At 36.4% G+C, this 19,495-nt stretch overlaps 2 protein-coding genes and 1 long non-coding RNA gene across 6 annotated transcripts; 1 reads left to right on the plus strand and 2 right to left on the minus strand.

The window, feature by feature from the left end:
- The first annotated feature begins 310 nt into the window (after positions 1-310).
- Positions 311-12,559, plus strand: LOC133879448 (structure-specific endonuclease subunit slx1-like). 2 transcript variants are annotated; one of them, XM_062318020.1, is made up of 3 exons: positions 311-611; positions 1,305-1,411; positions 12,282-12,559. In XM_062318020.1, the coding sequence occupies exons 1-3, from the start codon at positions 415-417 to the stop codon at positions 12,290-12,292; spliced, it is 315 nt and encodes a 104-aa protein (XP_062174004.1). In that variant the 5' UTR covers positions 311-414; the 3' UTR covers positions 12,293-12,559. The 2 variants fall into 2 exon arrangements, with proteins under 2 accessions (XP_062174004.1, XP_062174003.1); XM_062318019.1 differs by lacking the exon at positions 12,282-12,559 and adding an exon at positions 3,798-4,250 and having other exon boundaries at positions 315-611.
- Positions 12,560-13,359: 800 nt separating this feature from the next.
- LOC133879927 (uncharacterized) lies at positions 13,360-13,905 on the minus strand. The gene is made up of 3 exons (XR_009902162.1): positions 13,889-13,905; positions 13,674-13,803; positions 13,360-13,451 (listed from the first exon to the last, which is right to left on the minus strand). It is a non-coding gene; the product is annotated as an uncharacterized LOC133879927 (long non-coding RNA).
- Positions 13,906-14,193: 288 nt separating this feature from the next.
- Positions 14,194-19,173, minus strand: LOC133879926 (putative disease resistance RPP13-like protein 1). Of its 3 annotated transcripts, none has more exons than XR_009902161.1 (3): positions 17,327-19,173; positions 17,133-17,223; positions 14,194-14,494 (listed from the first exon to the last, which is right to left on the minus strand). XR_009902161.1 is itself a non-coding variant. In XM_062318744.1 (3 exons), the coding sequence occupies exon 2, from the start codon at positions 16,687-16,689 to the stop codon at positions 14,677-14,679; it is 2,013 nt and encodes a 670-aa protein (XP_062174728.1). In that variant the 5' UTR covers positions 16,690-16,691; positions 16,835-17,126; the 3' UTR covers positions 14,194-14,494; position 14,676. The 3 variants fall into 3 exon arrangements, 2 of the variants coding, with proteins under 2 accessions (XP_062174728.1, XP_062174729.1); XM_062318744.1 differs by lacking the exons at positions 17,133-17,223; positions 17,327-19,173 and adding exons at positions 14,676-16,691; positions 16,835-17,126; XM_062318745.1 differs by having other exon boundaries at positions 17,133-19,173.
- Between the last annotated feature and the right edge of the window lie 322 nt (positions 19,174-19,495).

Genomic DNA, 19,495 nt, shown 5'->3' on the forward strand with positions numbered 1-19,495 from the left:
TAAAAGATAAGGTGGTCCTCTTGGAATTTTATGTGGGACAATTATTTCTCACCATATTTTGTAAATTATTTTTCTGAAATATAACCAAATGTCCATCTAACAGGAATCGTAGGTCCATCACCCATTAGGTTAATTAATAAAGACTTCAATGGGAGTAAACTAATTAATTTCGTAGGTCCATCTCCAATTCATTTGCATTTATATATATTTTTTTTCAAATTCAATGCTGAATTTAAAGAAAAAAATGAATGAAAAATTATCACCTACCCTCATTGAAGTCTTTATTTATTTATTTTTAGTTCCCATTAAAATTCAGGGAAAGGAAGGGTTTTTCCGGGTCACGAGGTCTTTCGGTGGTTATACCAAAGCCTTCGCTACAAGTCTAGAAGGGAAGATTAAAACAGAGTACCCAAGATGGCGAGGCCGCTGTCCAGGACATTCCGATCTCTTAAAAGTCCAAACCCCAACCCAATAAAGGCATCATCATCACCGCCAAAACCAAGAATTTCACTTCCTAAATTGAGCTCCAGATCATGGTGCGTGTACCTCATTCTCTCCACCAATATCCCCATCAAAACCTACGTTGGGGTCACCACCGATTTCCCTCGTCGGTACGTTTGATATTTTTATGGCACAATTTGTTATTTGTGAAGGGATATTTGATAAATTTGTTGAAAATTGTCACCTGGTTCAATCTTAATTTGGTTTAGTTTATTGCACAAATGGTTTGATTTTTTTTGTTTTGTATGTAATTGGTTCGAAGAGTTTCCATATTTTTTCAAGCTTTGTAATTTGATTAAGAGCCTATGTCTAAGCTAATATTTACTTCACTGATGAGGGCTTGTTTGTGTGTGTTAAATTGAATTCTTTAAATGTCTCATTGTGTTATTCGATTGTAATCTCATTAGACACGGTGCATAAATATGCCATCTAATTAATGCTATCTGTAATTGATCCTCAATTGCTCAAAAACCTGAAGTAATTTATATTTTGTGTTAGCATGTTGATTCGGCCTAAGAAATAGTCAAATCTGAGTTTGGATTAAAAAAAAAAAATGCTGCTTCCTAAGCTGGAATTTTTTCTATATATATTTTTTCTTTTATTTCTTATTTCTACTTTGAAAGTGTTAATATTGTTTGAGATGTTCTACCCAAAAAGTATTAAGTATCTAAGGCTTATCTCACTGTTTTTATTTTTCCCTGCTGGGTTCTGTTTTCGTTCCCACAGTAGAAAGAACTGGTATTCTTCATAATTGGACAAGTCCCATTAATATTCACTTTAACAAAGTGGAACTTTCTGTGTAGTCTGAAACAACATAATGGTGAACTTAAAGGTGGTGCAAAAGCCTCTCGTGCAGGAAGGCCATGGGTATGTGCATGTATTATCCGAGGTTTTAAGGACCAAAGTGAAGGTATTTTTCTATTCTGTGAGATTTAAAGACTTATCTTTTCTTACTTTGCAGACACCAAGTAGCTAACATCCTGTGAGCTTATGCTGTCTCATAGTTATAGAATTTGACAAGAATGTCGCAAAACATTCAATGTTTTTGGGGGACAATATGTTAGTTCTCTCTCTCGCCTGTTCTCACATCGGCACATGTGACAATGAGCCTTATTCTGATATGGAAGTGGTTCTATCGATAGCTCAAAATACCCTGCTTCTATCGATAGCTCAAATTTTTTGTCATCTGATATGGAAGTGGTGCCTTGTTCTGTAGAGGATTTGCAGGAAAGTGAGCCTTTGATGGTCCATCCCCTTGCTGTAATTAAAGAATCTGTGTTGCCTGAATTGATGTCTTCAGATTAGGTGTCATTGTGAGGGGTTTGAGGATAAGATGTTGGCCCTATTTATTACCATTGAAGCTAGTCAAAACCGAATGATTCGGGTTGTTCTTCAAGCTTAGTTCCTACACAGAAGAAACCGTGAATTAAAGAGATTGGCCTGTTCCATTAACTATGATTTGAAGGGAGGTTACTCTAGTAGAGGTTAAGGGGGAGCAGAGGGGTAATATTTGTTATTTATGAAGCCTAAGATTCTTTTCTAGATTGTGAAAAAGATGATAGATATAGGGATAAAAGGTTGAGGATTAAAGGTCTCTTTAGGGATTGGAAGGTGGGCATTGTTTGTTTACAAGAAACTAAGATGAAGATTATTTCTAGGGTTGTGATGTTAGTTTATGGGGATATCATCATGTGGACTGGTGTTATTTGGGATCAATAGGGGCTTTCAAAGGGATTTTGTTATTGTGGGATAGGAGGGTGGTGGAAAAGATTAAGAAGTTTGTGGGGACCAATACAATTGCCTTTTTTTTTTTGTTGGTGTTTATGGTCCAAATGATGATAATGATAGGAAACAGCTGTGGGATGAATTGGTTGAACTAATTAGTTGGTGGGAGATGCCATGGTGTATTGGTGGTAATTTTAATGTTACCTGATATCCGTGTAAGAGATTAGGCGACAATCAATAGTCCCTAGCTATGCTGGATTTTTCTGAATTCATTTTTTATTAGGGTCTAATGGATATCCCTCTTGTTGGTGAGAATTTCACAGGGTCCAATAATTGAGATTTGCCGTCTTAGTCCATAATTGATAGGTCTCTCCTATTGCCTAATTGAGAAGCTCAATTTCCTAATGTTACTTGGAGGAGATTCCTAGAATCTTTTTGGACCGCCTCCTTGTGGTGCGTGATTGTGGTGTTGCAGTTAGGAGCATATGATATTTTAAGTTTGAGAACATTTGGTTGAAGTCAAAGGGATTTGTGGAACATGTGAAAAAGTGGTGGATGTCATACAATTTTCAGGGTTACCCTAGTTTTATTCTGGTGCTTAAGTTGAGAGCCATGAAAATGGATCTGAAAAAATGGAATGAAGAGGTTTTTGGTAACATTGGAAAGCCAAAAAAGGATCTTTTGGTTGGAATTCATGACCTTAATATTATTGCAGAAGCAAGACCCTTATTTGATGCTAAAATGTGGAGAAAAAATTTCTAGGGATTTAGAGGTTTATTCTGCTAAAAGAAATATGTTGGAGGAAAAAGTTAAGGGCTCTGTGGTTGAGAGAGGGAGATAAGAACACTAAAATTTTCCATCTTGTGGCAAATTCCAGTAGAAGAAACAATACCGTGGATTCTTTAGTTGTTAATGGATCCTTGTCCTCAGATTTTACAGAAATAAGGGAGCATATTGTCCAATTTTACAATCAGCTTTATTTAGAATAATTCAGTTAGAGGCCAAATTTGGATGGTCTCGCTTTTACATCAATTGGAGATGATGAGGGTTGTTAGTTGGAAAGGGATTTTGTGAAGAGTGAGGTTCTTGGTTTAAGGTAGGGAGCGATTTGTTATTTTTGCTTAGCACAAGGAGTTTTAAGTCGCTTTTTAAATCCTATGGAGCTAATTGAAATTGGTGCAACCACGGACTAATTTTGCACTTCTGCCTTAAATAAATCCGCTCTTATTTGTCAGACAACATTGTTTCCATAACCTTTGCTACACAAAATAACATTTGAGGCTGTTTATGAATTTATATTGGTTGAATATAAATTATCTTCATGTACTCATACTTGAGTGTTGTTTAAATATGATCCTCTTTGTGTGTTACTATTGTATGTAAACATATATACCCTGCTGGTGAACGATTGGAAGTATCATATTTGTCTCTAAGATCCTGTGAATAAACTTTTGTATTTTTGCTATCTTATCATGTCTCTACTTGAGATTTTGCTAAAAAAATTTTATCGATAATACATATTGGTTGGAGGTTGTTGAGATTGATTGTTATTTTTTTAATTGTATTTGTAGCTTGTAAGTTTGAATCAAAATGGAAAAGTTTTTCAAGAAAATCGCCCCGAAAAAGAGAAAATGAAGACGTGCCAAAGCATTTAGATGAGACCTCACATCTGTTATTGCAACATAGGGAAGCAGCACTAAAGAGAGTTAAAGGTTTGTTTGGTTGCTGCCACCTAGAAATTGACTGGCCATTGAATCCTTACTGATCAGTAAATGCCATTCTTATTAGCTTATAAATTTAGATAATTTGAGCTAATCAAATATGTTGTATACATTGGAAAAGGCATACTTGGACATATGAATGACAGTCAGTAGCCCAAAATTGTTGTATATTTATTTGATGTCATTGGTATCAAAACAGAGAAATGGCCATGTTTAAATGAGGACCATTGAAATGTACCAATTCCTTTATACATAATGAGAATGAAAGAAAAAATAATTTTTGTATGCAGAAACAAAATGTTTATTGGCTATCTGTCATGTGTACCTCTACCTCACATTAACTTTAAACTTGTTTGTGTAACCTGAATAATTTTATGGACTTCTGTGCACCTCAGATTTCTGCTTGACATTTTTTTTTTTAAAAAAAAAATAAAAAAATAAAAAAAAAATTAAGTTTTTGTGCCCAAAGAAGAGGAGGAATGAAAGATTTGAACTAGTGACTTCCTTTTTATGAGGCTTCTCCTTTATGAGGCGTGGTCTCCAACTAATTTAGCAATATCTCTTGGCATGTCATGTTTTAATGGGTATGTCATTTTGATTGTATCTTATTTGATTCACTTTAGTACAACATTAAACGCAAGGTTTGATTTGCTAGTATGCATGATTTAACATTTTCACTATGAGATATTGTGAGATCAACATCCAATGACAAAGTGCCAATTGAAATGTGCTCTCCACCCCCACCCCTCACTAAAAAAAAAAAACAGCATTACATTTTCCTCGGGAACTGAGGAAATGGTAATAAGTGGATTCAACTGCAATTAGCTGATTTTAAACCTTATTAAGTTGAGGCCATGAAGATTAATTTTTTTGGCTGTTACTTGTAGATCTCATTTTGTTAATTTTGTCTCATTTTTCTCTATAGATTATCAGGTTACTTTTGAATATAGTTACGTACTAGGATTATTTGTTCTATATAATGCATACATGAGATCTTCCCATGAGTTAGAAATTGACAGTAAAATGCTTTTTGATTGAGATTCTATAAACCAATTGAGTTGGTGCTACGGTTACTACAAATTTCCTTCTTGACATTGTAGTTTGATGTAGCCTCTGTTCCATCTTAATAAAACAATCAAATTTAGTCATCACAATGAGAGATCATGATCTCCTAAAATTAGGTTGTTCGAATTTCTCAAAAATTCAGAAAGCCTAAGAGAGAGACTGCGCGGCCCACCTGCCCTAACATGTGGCTTCCGCATTTGAAGCTGTCCGGAACAGGTGAGTCTTGCAGTTACCTTCTCTTTGACTGCCCAAATATTTGTGTTTACCACATATTCCACTATGATCCCAAATTGTTTTAGATCGTGAAATGTCCACATTAATCCAGTTCTTCTAAAGTTTTTTTTTTTTTTTTTTTTTTTTTTAAAAAAAAAAAAATTTAAATAGTCTATTTTCAGGTCAAGTTTAACTCCTTAGTGTCACAAACTTAATAGTATTGCCACATTAGTCCTAGATATTAAGCCATTAATAATTTAGTTTGTGTTCCATTAATGTTCAATAAAATTCCAATTGGTCATCCTATTGTTTTCTCCTCATATCTTTCTGTATACCTTTGTGTGTTTTCCCCAATAAGAAATGCCTCACATATCAAAAGATCGATTTGATTGGTTGTTGGCCGAAGGATCAAGGGTTGGATTATCGGTTCAAAAACAAGCTTCGGCCGCATGCATGCTTTTATGGTAATAGCATTAGAGCACTCACGATGAACTGTTTATGTTTAGTTTTTCTTTAAATTTTTAACAATATTCACAAAAACTACCATTTAACAACTCTTTATCAAATGTTGAGTCTAACATTTGTCAGTAAGTTAATTAGTAACTCTCTATAAAGTCAAAGAGCCAAAAAAATGGATGTTATAATTTTTTTAATATTATTTTTCACAAGGCCGCGCCAAACACGTTTTCTTCGCGTTGGCTTCCAAATTGCGTTGTCCATTGAATTGGATTCATTAGAATTTATTACATTGAATGCTTTTGATCATCAATTCAATTCATTACACACAAAGATAACGTGAATTGGCTTCATTAGAATTTAATGCATTGATTAATTGACTGTTGGGCTTCATTTTAAAGTTCACCACTAAAATTAAAGTGTGATTTTTAAGAGAAGTAAAACGCAATTAGTAAGGATAAAGTAGCAAATGTGATTATTTAGTGACAACTGAGATATACATCCACCGAATTGATCTCTACCGTAGGCAAAGTAGATAGAACTAAAAGCAAGATCAAGTGGATGATTTACAACTAGAAGACTACAAATTAAGACGAAGCTATAATTAAGAGGAGCAGCATGAGGACAAAAGCGTAGGTATGGCTAGCATTTTCCTCCCATAAAATATAAGATTTACTACGGTTGTTGTAACACCCCGGTCCCATATTGGGAAGAGATGAATAGTTTACATAGAGTGAGTAGTTTATATAGATATTCATGGGTGCTAAGTCCCACATTGCCTAGTTACTAGGTGAAACTGGGCTTTATAATGGATTCTAAGGAAGCTTCAAATTGACTAGTCCTTTTGGGGTGATAGCGCAGATGTGGCTAGCGCTTTTCCTTGGGTCGTTGCAAATGGTATCAAAGCCACCTAGTAACGCCAGGTCATGTGGTACTGGAGCACTGCATGACATGGCCCTGACGGGGACGTCAGGGGTTTAAGGGGGGGAGTTTGTAACACCCCGGTCCCATATTGGGAAGAGATGAATAGTTTACATAGAGTGAGTAGTTTATATAGATATTCATGGGTGCTAAGTCCCACATTGCCTAGTTACTAGGTGAAACTGGGCTTTATAATGGATTCTAAGGAAGCTTCAAATTGACTAGTCCTTTTGGGGTGATAGCGCAGATGTGGCTAGCGCTTTTCCTTGGGTCGTTACAGTTGTCGTATGATAATCGTCATGCATAAGATCGAAAACGCTGCTAGAGAGAGAGAAAGCCAGTCATACTTGTTGCAGTCTGTAGAGGGGTTGATCTTGAAAGGAAGGTTAACCTTGCACTTGTTAGGAAGTCCAGTTGCTAGACCAATATTATAATCAGTGTACGGAATCCCGCTAATAGCCTGCTTCACACACTTACAAGCGCTCTGGCGGTCCGCCGTGGTCTTAGTCACATCTTTGAGGGACTTGATCCCGCTACAGCAAGCGGCCGGCACAGACCCACCACTGACTACATAAGAAACACATGGGATCATGGGATCATGTCACTCAGCACCTTGTTGCATGCAATATCTGCTTTGGCGGCCATGGGCGCGCTTGCCGCCATTGACTCAAGCACCAAGCAAGTCAGCTTGAGGACAACAGAGCCAGCGATGAAGACAAGAATGAAGAATATATTCCTAGTTTTAAGGTTTTTGTCACTGACTGAGTCTAAGAGGTCTTGCTGTTTATTATATAATGCAGATCGATGGTGGTGCAAAGTTCAAAGATTTTGTTTCGTGAATGAATTCAGCTTGTTTGGTTGTTGGGCTTAATTACTGTGTTTTGGTGGAATTTGGTTGAGCGCGTTAAGTGCTACTCTACAAATGCATGAGAAAAAGTGAAAACTGTTCTCTGAGAAAGAATGCGCGAATCAACAAAAAACAAGTTTTAAGTTTAAGTGCAAAGTAACGCGCACAGTTATGTTGATCTCTGGTTCGAATCGTGGGAGAGAATTTTTTTTTTTTCATCATTTCGTGCATCAGAGATTCAGAACCCTCATTCAATTTCTAGCTGCATCTCAGCCCATTCGCATTCAATTTCAAGCTCTCCCTTCAACTACCGATTCGCCTTCATTCAAGCTTCTATAACATTTTTATTCCTCTGTAACTGAAAATGACAGAAAAATTAAAACCCTAAAAGCTGTGTTTTGCAAGTGATATGTTTATGAGAAGCGACTACTGTTAACCCAACAACGAGCCTGTTAAGAGCTCCAACCTTGGGGGGGGCAACTTGTGTGTTTGCAATTCAGAATCTTTACCATTTGGAAGAACTCACAAATCATATTTCATGTTCTATTTCATCTCTAATCCTTTTCCACCAATGAGCTTGTATAGGCTCATGCAAAATTTTATCTCACAAAATTTTAAATAAGCTCAATCACAGGGCAAGGTTGCCGAACTCAAACACCTCTGTTTTCTAGTGGTTTCTGAATTGAAAGTTTATGTAATTCCTTATTTTTTGAATGAGCAATGCTACTCTTCACAACAGACATGAAATGAGTGCAAAGAATATCGATTATTATATTGAGTTTTGGACTCATCCACTAACAAGAAAAGTGTGCAACTAAGGTGACAATTTAGATTCTTTCAAACATACATTTGGTAGCTACATTGGCAATTTTTTTTTTTATTGATCTTAGCATGATAAAATCGTTCCCCTTTTCCAATTAAATGTATACTATATGACATAATACAATCTTCCAAATGGTGTTCTTTCCTCTATTGTGTGTGTGTGTTTTTTAGTCCTTTCCTTGCTTAGATGTTCTTTCATTCATATGGCAGAATAGTTATGTTCAACTGCTTTTACTTTTACTTTTTTTAAAGACTTCATAGACAACCACAGTATATAGTGAGGGTCTGGTATAGTTTATACCCAGTAAGCAAACATGGATGTACATTATTTTATTTTAAGGACATTTTTATTGATATTTTCATTGCCTAACTTTGGTACTTTCATTTGGTTGTAGTTGAAACCTATTCTTATGGTACAGTCTATTTGATTTTCCTGGATTTGATAAGTAAAATACACCCATTTGATAAGGACAAAGAAATAAGTTTGTTTTACCGTGATAGCCACAATCCCATTCGTCATCTGGTAGACAAAATCTTTGGACATATTGACTGTGATAGCCACAATTCCACAAATATGCCAGAGAAACAATTTCCTTAACTTCTGTTTCTGCAGAAACTGTAGGAGGTTGCTGATCTGGTATGGTTTTTTTTGCAAGTGTATTTATTACCGAGGTTCATCCAAGCTTAAATGACTCTACTAGTGTGCAATCCAAAAGTATCAGTAATGATACTCTATCTAGACTGGCTAAGACAGTCTTAGCACTAGAAGAAGAAAAGAAGGTGCCACATTTTGAATTTCTTTGGTGTATTTTCTTCTCTATTTCGGCCTCCTATTTTCTAGGCTTCTGGACAGTTTTTGTATGCTTTGTTGCTTTGAATTTTTGCTTGTTTGTTTGCATATTCCAAAAAATTGATGTAACTTTTGCATATATCTCTTCTTCACAGCTCCAAGAGTTAGAAATGCTTAACAATTTTTTGTTTTCTTCATAACTCATAAGTGAAAACTATTTTGAAAACAGTTATCCAAATGGCTTAAACCATTGTTTTCGGAAATATTTTGTCAAGTGTTTTTTTAATGAAAAAAAAAAAAAAAACATAAAACGGTTTTCTGTCTTTGTTCTTGAAAACACTTCTAATAAATGAAAACAAAAACTAATTTGTCAAACAAGCCCCGAGTTTTTTGAAAAGGAAGCAAGAGTCAAAAAAAAAAAAAAAAAAAGGTTTGGTTTAAGTGCTGTAAAAATAATCGACAACAAATTTTTCATAGTTTTTCAACTATTGAAATTTAATTCTACTTTTTTTTCTTTTTTGTGCTGGTAGATGAACTCCAATTAATTAATCCCACCCTACTTAGGAGAAAAAATAAAAGAAAATAAGGGCTATTTTGGTAGCTAGGGTGGGATTAATTAATTGGAGTCCATCTACCAGCAAAAAGTGGAAATTTTACATAATTTATCTGTTTTCGTACCAGTTGAATTCAATGTATTCCTTTCTAATTTTAGTAACCAATTTATTAGATAATTCAATTTTAATTTTTTTTAGATCGAGCATTTCATTGGCTTTCCGTCCAAAAAATAAAGGATGCTTTAATGCTTATGCCACATTGCAGGCTAAGGACATCATGGAGTGGCTTTCACAATAATTTGGATCTTTTTTTTTTTTTTTTTTTTTTTTTTTTTTTTTTATTATTGATTTAAGAGTTCGTTGAGATTGACACGTCAATTATAAGATGGTTACAAAATAAAAATATGATTAGCAATAAACTGTTGAATTTGGTTTAATCTCGATCTGGCTGCTTTATATCCCCGTATAATTAAGAATTGAGTTTTGGTTATCTTTATTCTTACGGGTTGGACTTGATTCGATTTAGAAAGATAGAGTTTCATTCAAATTATTGTTGTATAACTCATGACATAATTCTTGTCAACTTTGCATATATGGCAGTTTATTTTAATTTATTCTTTTCATTTTTTTTTTTAAGAAAATGACCTAACATTTTCCCTCACAATGGGTTCATCGTTTTTGGAAAGAAAAATGAAAAATGAAAAATAAATAGTCACATTGGCAAAGTTGGACGAAAATTATATCAAGAGTTATACAACAATTATTTCTCATTCGTGAAAAGAGGCCAAGCCATAAAGTCATTCTGAAATATTCAAGAAAAGATACGAAGCCCCAAGTGTTTTTTATTGAGTGCTTAGACTAGCAAGTTGTATGGGGATTTCTACCAAACCCCATAAGATCTCTTAGACTAGCAAAAGTATTTGCATGGGCTGGAACATTTCCTCTGCCTTCCAGTGTGAGAAAGCTCACAGAAATCATGTAAGTTTAAGTAAGTGGTCTTTAGATCAGTCGGTGTCCATTTTTGTTTATATGTTCCTGCATTGCCTAGTCAGGTTGCAAACCATTATCACATCTCAAACCGATGGGCATCACATTTAAGATCATGTAAAACATTCATCCAAGTGGATATTATTATATACGATCTTCATAAAAGTTGAAGTTAAGGCTCGTAACGTGGAAATTTAGAATTTAGGGAAAAATAAAATTTAGCCTCTCAAACTACTACCATTTTTTCAAATGACCTCTCAAACTACCAAGACTTGCACTTTGTCCCCCAAACTATCAAAACTTTTGAAAAATGCTCATTTTGGCAAAATATTCTCATAATACCCCTGTCACGTGTCATTTTTCAATTAAAAAAAAAATCAAAAAATTTCAAAAATTAAAAAAATTAAAAAAAATAATTAAAAACTAATAAAAACTAAAATTTTATTTTTATTTTAAAAAAATATTGCAATCAACTGAAGGACATACAATTTCTTTCTACCATCGTCGTTGGGCACGATGCATGTCTGCAGTTGCAAACTCGTCCCCACCTCTCCGAGCTAATTTCCTATCCTTTAATGTCTATGATATTGATCTTTTGAAGGTTATGAATGATTCAAATTTGAATTTTGTTTTATTACAAACAACGAGCAAGTCTATCATTGTTGTGGAAGACCTCGATCGGTTTTTTACGGAGAAATCAACGGTCGTGAGCTTGTTCGTTGATATTCATATCTATTTTCCTCTCTGTGATTTTTTGGTATTCAAAACGTTGGCCAATAGCTACCTGGGGCTTAAGGATCACAAGTTTTTCTCTCAGGTGGAGGATATTTTCTTGAGATCGGCCGAGATCAGAAAGCTGATGATTGCGAATTGGAACTCGCCGAGTCCGGTTATAAAATCGGTCATCACGGCATTGCAAACGAACGATGAACAGAGGGTTGTTGGGAAGATCAGGTCGCGGTTGGGAAATAACGCTACCCTAAACACCCATCTTTTCAAAAAAATAATAAAAATAAGAAATAAAATTTTAGTTTATTTTTTTTTAATTTTTTTGAATTCTTTTAATTAAAAATGACACGTGACAGACGTATTATGAAGATATTTCGCCAAAATGGGCATTTTTCAAAGGTTTTGGTAGTTTGAGGAGCAGAGTGCCAGCCTTGGTAGTTTTGGGGACCATTTGAAGAAAAGATGGTAGTTTGGGGGGCTATATTGTATTTTTCCCTAGAATTTATATGTTTAAATCATTTTGAAATTGAACTGTCAGGACATTCTAGACACGTTTCGATCCTTAAGTTCTGAGAAGAAAAGCTGCTTCAAATACTCTTCTACATATTCAATGTCTATTGAGTAAAAGTAACTTCAAATTTTATCATGTGATTTCAATTGGCAGAAAATAAATGATCCTAAGTATTGTAGAGGTAGTCAAACAAGTTTTTGCAGACCATTTAACGAAGGTTAACAAAGTGTTTTCTTGTATACTTGAGACAACACAGCATCTAGTTGCCGCTTCATCATTTGACTCTATTATGTTTGCTCCTCAGGGACAATTATCTTTTAGGGACGCTTTATCTAGGTGAATAGTGCTTAAGTCCAAACTGCCACAAATATTTCTTGTGCCTTATTTCCTTTTTTTTTTTGGTTCAAATTATGGATTTGCAGTTTATTTTTACTTGTAGATGTCAAATGAACAATGCACCAATCTGCCTCATGTATGGCAAAGAAGACCCCTGGGTGAATCCCGTTTGGGGCCTTTAGGTGAAACGCCAGGTATCGGAAGCTCCGTATTATGAGATCAGCTTGGCTGGTCACTGCCCTTGTGATGAAGTTCCTGAGGCGTGTAGCTTGTTACTAATTAATTAAGGAGTGTCTTTCCTTTCAGCAGATAAGAGAATATGACCTTTTCAACTTGTTTGCATTACTTTTTCTGCCATAAAAAGGAAAATATTTTCAGCTTGACCGACGTCTATATGTGTGAGTAAAAGTGAGGGTCTGAATTTTTCACTTCATATAGGATGAAAATTGATTAAATTGACAATCAACTTGTATTGAGAAGGTTTCAATTGGGTTTAATTTCCTGCGAATGTCATACCGGAAATGCCAAGTCCAAAAAGAAGGTTGTCTAAGAACTTATATACACATTGTTAAGTTTGTGTTTGACCAATATAGGGCACTTAGTATCGTAAAATACTCTTCTTCTTCTTTTTCTTTTTAATGTTTTAATCTATTTGTGCCTCACTGCCATTTATTTAAATATCTCCAAAATTATCTGCCAACAAACATGCAGTAGTTCTTTTAATCTGAACAATATAATTCCAAAGATTTGGGGCCTTTTTTTTATTTTTATTTTTTATTTTTTTTAGTAAAGATGAGTATCTGCAAGTCTGTAAGGCCATTTATGCAGAGAAACACTGCAAAACTAGTAAAAAAAAAATAATTCACCAATCTCAATCACCAGAAAAATGTTAAAAGTATTCTCGTGTTCATAAGTGCATTCTTTGGTTGCAGAGGAAACAATTTAAAGAGAAAAGAACAAAAAAGGAGGGAAAAAAAAAAAAGGCAATCCATACTGCAAAATAGAGTGGCACACCTTAAAATATTAGAGAATTGATTGTCCTTTTCAGGATCATAGCGTGTTGTGAACAAACGACATCTAATATCTAAACAAAAATAAAATCTTGATAGTATTGTACATGCATAAGTATTCCTTTTTGCTAGGCAATCTTAGCAATAACCAGCAAAGTAAAAAAAGAAAAAAAAGAAAAAAAAAAAAAAAAAAAAGGGTAATGATCACTTCAGGAAGATTGTACTTAGAAGCTTGTAACAACTGCATCAGCTTTTTGAACTATCTGCAAGCAACAAAGATGGGAGAAAGATTCATCAAATATGTACCTAATGGCTTTCTAATGAGTAGGGCAATACTTCCTACCGGAACTACTCTGTTGTAATATGAGAATAAACATATAATAACAACAATTATACTCTTGCTCAGTTAAAAAGGAATTTGTCTATTTGGATACACAACATCCCTAAAAATTATAAAATTAAATTGCATGAGCAGTAAGGCATACCTCTTTATATTCATAATCTCGACCAGTTTGTTCCTGGGGAGGGATACTGCATTAGGATAATCCCTTCCCTTCTCCATTACTGTTTGCCTTGAAAGACGTTGATAGACATGCAACTAGATCAGTATGGTTCCTTCTATGCAATAAAGCTAATTGTCATTTTTTACCAATTAAAGAAAAACAAAAAAAAAAAAAAAAAAAACAGAGCAAAATATTACCATCAATATCCTGTTTAGGACCAACATTTTCTTCATTGAACACGTCGGTTTCCACCTACAAGGGTGTGACGTCAAATCATTGGAAAAAATGCATATATGCTCTGGGTATGGTGTTTAGGCTGGGAGTGTTTTTTTGCCAAGCCAACAAAGGCTTTAACTAACTAGTAATGAAAAACTTCAAAGTTGGGAGGCTTTAACTCTCCGCTTGGTCAGTGAGGCAATTCAACAAGCACCTGTTATGCATTTATGCGAACCCAACAAGAACATTAAGAAATTGGAGCAATAAGATCTCTCCAACGCCAACATTCAAGCACTAACAAAAGAGCCTCTTATATCTATGCAATACCAATGATAAGTACAAAATTCCCAAATAGGAAAATTAACAAAAATACAAACCCAAGTTCCAATACATCGAGATTGTTTCTTAGTCAAATATAACCATTACGCCCAAACACATGCAAAGCATGAAATAAATAAAGTAGATCATGCCTCATGGCTTCCTTTAGGCCCATAACAGAACAGCGTGATGTGTGGTTCGTGGAGATGAATTGCATAGTGGACCCACCACACACGGCTCTGTTGAACCCCAATCGCATGCTGTTCATTCTGTACAAAAGAAATGAGAGAAAGAAAAATAAATTCAATGTGTTTAAATCTTCCAAAGGAGATGAAAAATGTGAAAGAATATCAGAAACCCTAATTATTTCCAGGAGGAAGCACTGAGCCTTCCCCGATGGAAGTCGAAGAAAAGCCAGAAGCAAAAGAAGTGACATGGCAATAAGCTGACCTTAATACTTGGATTCCTCAAAGTCATTACTGGATTCTTCCCCTTCTGAGTCAAAGATGAATCTGCCATCAATCTTAACGAGAGGGATGTGGGCTATCTTGGACCACTCTCTTTCATTATCTTTCTTGCAGATTTCTTTCAGCCGAGGACAACCTCTGATCAGGAGTATCTCAAGCGATGGAGGCAAGCCATCCTCTGGAAAGGATGTGAGATTTTCACACTGTTTGATACACAGCATTTTAAGAGAGGTGAGATTTCGAAAGTCTTTGGAAGACAGCAATTTCAGATCGTGGAAGCGTATGATGGTGAGGCTACTAAGAGACGCAGGCAGCATCTTCTCTGCAGGAAAGGACACCAGATTCGGACATCCATTAATTTGAAGATACTTAAGAGAGGTAAGCCTGTGCAACCCCCGATCTATCAAGGCCTCAATGTTGTTGGAATTCGAGATTGTCAAATGTTGAAGTGAGGTGATGCTGAGTATGCTGTCGTGTAGGCCCAATTCAGAAATCCATAACTTCTTAATGTTGCCTGGGAGCAACCCTCTGTCCGGGAAGGAGACAAGAGATGGACACTTAAAAATTGAAACCTTCTCTAAATGGTTGAGAGTGTGTATGCCCATGGGTAAGGATTTAAGGCTTTTACAACGGTTAATAACAATTTCTTCAAGAGACGAATCCGGATGGAAGCTCTCTGCTATTGACTCCAGCTTTTCACAATCATCAATGGTGATGTCTTTCAGTGTTGCAGGTAATTCTCCCATTGGGATACCCAAAGATTTAAGAGATGGGCAATTATCAATATACAAGTACTCAAGAAGAGATGTGCTGCTATTGCGACTGTTGGTATCATCAACGCCTAGCAAAATCACCATATTCTCGCAATATTTTATCTCTAGTCGCTTTAGAGTTTGAGGTAGCTGGCCTATTGCAAAGCGCTTCAGCGAATCACATCCAGAAATCTTAATCTTCTCAAGACACGTGTTGTTGTACACCACTGCCTTGGGCAAAGATTCCAAGACCTTGCAATACCTGATATCAATTTCTCTCAGCGTGGAAGGGAATGCCAACACGTGTGGCTGCTCTTTTACTTCTTCTGCTACTAAAGAAACTAGTTTTTGACACCCATCTATTTCAAAGTGCTTCAACGATCCACATCCAAAAATCATAATCTTCTCAAGACACGTGTTGTTGTACATCACTGCCTCGGGTAAAGATTCCAAGGCATTGCAATTACGGATTTCAATTTCTCTCAGCGTGGAAGGGAATGCCAACACGTGTGGCTGCTCTTTTACTTCTTCTGTTCCCAAAGAAACTAGTTTTGGACAGTTTCTAAACGCTATAACACGAAGAGAGGGGAGGAGTTGTAGTAATGCCAACACATTTGACGACAAATGCGTCATCTCCTTAAAATCTGTAAAACTTAGTCTTTCTATATCAAAAATTAATCGTTCTGGAATCCATGAAAGAGAATTGGACATTAGTAAACGGAAATCAGCCTCACTTCTGCAAAACACCTCATTCGCCAAAAAGCCTGAAAATGAATGCCGCAACCCTTGACATCCATGTATCTGAACATTTTTTAGTGAAGGAAGGTGATTTGGTAATTCTTCCAACAATAGCTTGGGACAATTTTCAATAAAAAGCTTACATGAGTGTGGGAACTCTCTATTAGGCTTCCAATTCTCCCATTTCTTCATATCTTTGAATTTTAAAAACTCTAAGGATTCAAAAGACTGTGAGCAACCTTCCCCAAAAAACTCAGGACCAATATTCTTTACATTGTCCATGCCTTCAATGGAAATGACTTTGAGTGATGGTGATGGCCCGATTGGTAACTTCTCCAACTTGGGACACTTTCCAATAAAAAACTTAAGTAGGTGTGGGAACCCCCCATTAGGACTCCAATTCTCCCATTCCTTCATATCCTCGAAATGTAAAATCTTCAAGGAACTAAAAGGTTGCGAGGAACCATTCCCATAAAACTCTTTATCAACATTCTTCACACTTGCCATGCCTACAATAAAAAGTTGTTCGAGTGATGGTAGTTGGCCGACTGGTGGCAATGATGTGCACTTTTTACAATTTTCAATCCTTAGCAACACCATACAACGAAATGAATGACCTTTTAACCAAGTTGAAAATTGTGTACCGCTATACCAGCTAATAGTGAGCTCTTTCAAAGCCTCGTTTGGTTGTAGCATGTTAAGTACCTCTAATTCACTTGTTCTGTCTTGTGAATCATCCACGTTGACACTCCATTCCAAGTGCAACTCAGTAAGATTGAACTTTTCAATTAACTTAGCATCGCTCACATTCCTGAGTCCAGTGGCATTCTCTAATCTTGAGATGATGAGCGTCCCTCGAAGATGCAACAAAGAACCTAGCTCTTTTAACACGAAGTAATTGCCTTTTCCCACAATTAGATTAGACAATGTATGGAGAAAAGTTAATTTACCTATTTGAGGAGGCATTCCTTCCAACGTTTTTGCATTTAGAATGTTGAGGTGGCGCAAGTTGACTAGGTTCCCCAACTTTGAAGGCAATTCCTTTAGATAAAAACAATCCTTCAATATCAATGTCTGTAAGTTGTAAAGAGTAGTTGCCGATTCAGGCAAGCCTTTAATTTGAGTGTAAGAAAGGTCAAAATACCGTAGATGCTTCAAATCTCCAATTGAATCCGGTAGCTCAACTATGCAGTACCTACTCAAAGAGAGCACTCTCAAACATAGTAGTTTTGGCAACAATTGAAGAGAAACATTATGAGTCAAATAGCATCTACAATGGCGTGGAAGCATAAGAGGCAAGAACGTACGCAAACATTTGAGTTCAAAAGAAACCTCAAAAAAAGCCTTAAACTTTTCAGTGCTATCGTATTTAGCAGCCAAGTAAGAAGAGTGCCGAGCCTTTTTAGGAAGTCTACTTCCATCACTACCCCCAATTCGATCCTCCATTCTGAAGCATATATCTCCTGCAACCCTTTGAGCCAAATCGTTGATGAGGTCATGCATCACAAATCGTGATTTCTTCATGCTTGATTGGTTGAAAAAGGACCTTGACAACAGATCACGAAAATACTTGCTACCCAAATCTTCCATTTGTTTGTCCCCATCTTGTGATTGTATTAGACCTTCTGCCATCCATAACAAAACCAAATGCTTCTCTTTGAATTCATAGTCCTTGGGGAATATTGAACAATACGCAAAACACCTCTTTAAATGTGAAGGCAAATGGTGGTAGCTCAACATAAGAGCCGGAAGAATTCTACTGCTCTTCTCTGATATATCCCATATCTTGCTCTTAAGTACTTCTTCCCACTCAGCACGGTCTCGTGTAATGCGCAAGAGGCCTCCGAGGGTCTTTGCTGCTAAAGGCAAGCCTTGACATTTTTCAACGATTTTTTCACCAATGTCTTGAAGGGTTCGATCTGCACTGAAATCACTTGCCCCCAATGCGTGTTGGGTAAATAAAGACAAACAATCATCTTTTGACAACACTTGCAAGCGATGGGGTTGAATGGTACTTGTCATTAATGAAACTTTCTCATTGCGAGTTGTGATGATAATCTTACTTCCAGGAGCTCCTGCTAGGAATGGAGCAAGTAGGATAGTCCAGTCCTGGTAGTTCTCATTCCATAGATCGTCAAGAACGACTAGAAACTTCTTTCCATTCAGTCTCTCCTTGAGTTTGACTTGCAACCAATTCCGATCCTTGCCATCACAGTTCTCATGGGTTAGAGACTGTAAAATTGCTTTTGTCACTCTGTCAACATCGAAAGCTTCAGAAACACAAGCCCATGCTTTTGGATCAAAAAAGTTTTGCACCTTTTCATCATTAAATAAAAACTGGGCAAGAGTTGTCTTTCCTATACCCCCCATACCGAGTATAGAAATCACAGAGACTCCAGCCTCACTACATTTTTCACCCAGCAACAATTCCAGCACAGCCTCTTTATCTTTTTCCCTGCCATAAACATGAGGTTCAGTAAGAACAGAAGTTGGCGCCTCTACTACTGTTTTCATACGTGACCTCCCATCAGCAGTTTCCTTCAAATTCAGTTGACCTTTCCGAGTCAGGATATCATTCAATCCATCAGTGACTTCCTTTATCTTTGACCGCAGCCTACTATCGATCTGAAAATACCTTGGAATAAAAGGAGTAATCCAAGCAGATGAGGTGAGTTTCGGTACCTTGCTTGGGCGAGCCTTATTTTCAGCCGTGGATGCTTCAGTGGTGAGCTCATCCACTATGTCGTCCACATCGTAAATCAAGTGTCTGAGATCATCCAGCCACTCTTTCACATCCGTGTCAGTATATTGCTTCTCCTCTGCATTGTCAAGCATTTTCTGAATAGCTGGCAGCGTTGTTCTCCACTTGTCCAGGTTTTCTTGAAGTCCCTGTCCGCGTACGAAGTCCCAAAACTTTGGAACCGCCAAATTTTCATACAGCGACTCTAAAAATTTAGAGAAAATGAACTCTCCCACTTTCGTAACAATGAACTCTGCATCCATGGTTTTCTCGGTAGGACGGAAGAATGAATCAGGAAACGAAGCAAATTAAGATAGCCAAAAGCACGCGAATGCACAAGTGATTGGAATCTTGTGGAAAAGCTTCAGGAGTAGGGGCAGCTTGAGGGATATGCTTGCTGGGATCCTTCTCAATTGACTTACTTTATTTTATTTTAATTTTGTACTATCATTATTATCCTTCCACCCACTTGGCACTTGCACACACTTTATTGAAAAAGCTTCGATCACCAAATGGCTTTGTATTTTGGCTTCATCCAAATGGTATGCTGAGCGGCAGGAACGAAAAATCAAC

The sequence above is a fragment of the Alnus glutinosa genome, chromosome 10, assembly GCF_958979055.1.
Source record: "Alnus glutinosa chromosome 10, dhAlnGlut1.1, whole genome shotgun sequence".
Lineage (NCBI taxonomy): Eukaryota > Viridiplantae > Streptophyta > Magnoliopsida > Fagales > Betulaceae > Alnus > Alnus glutinosa.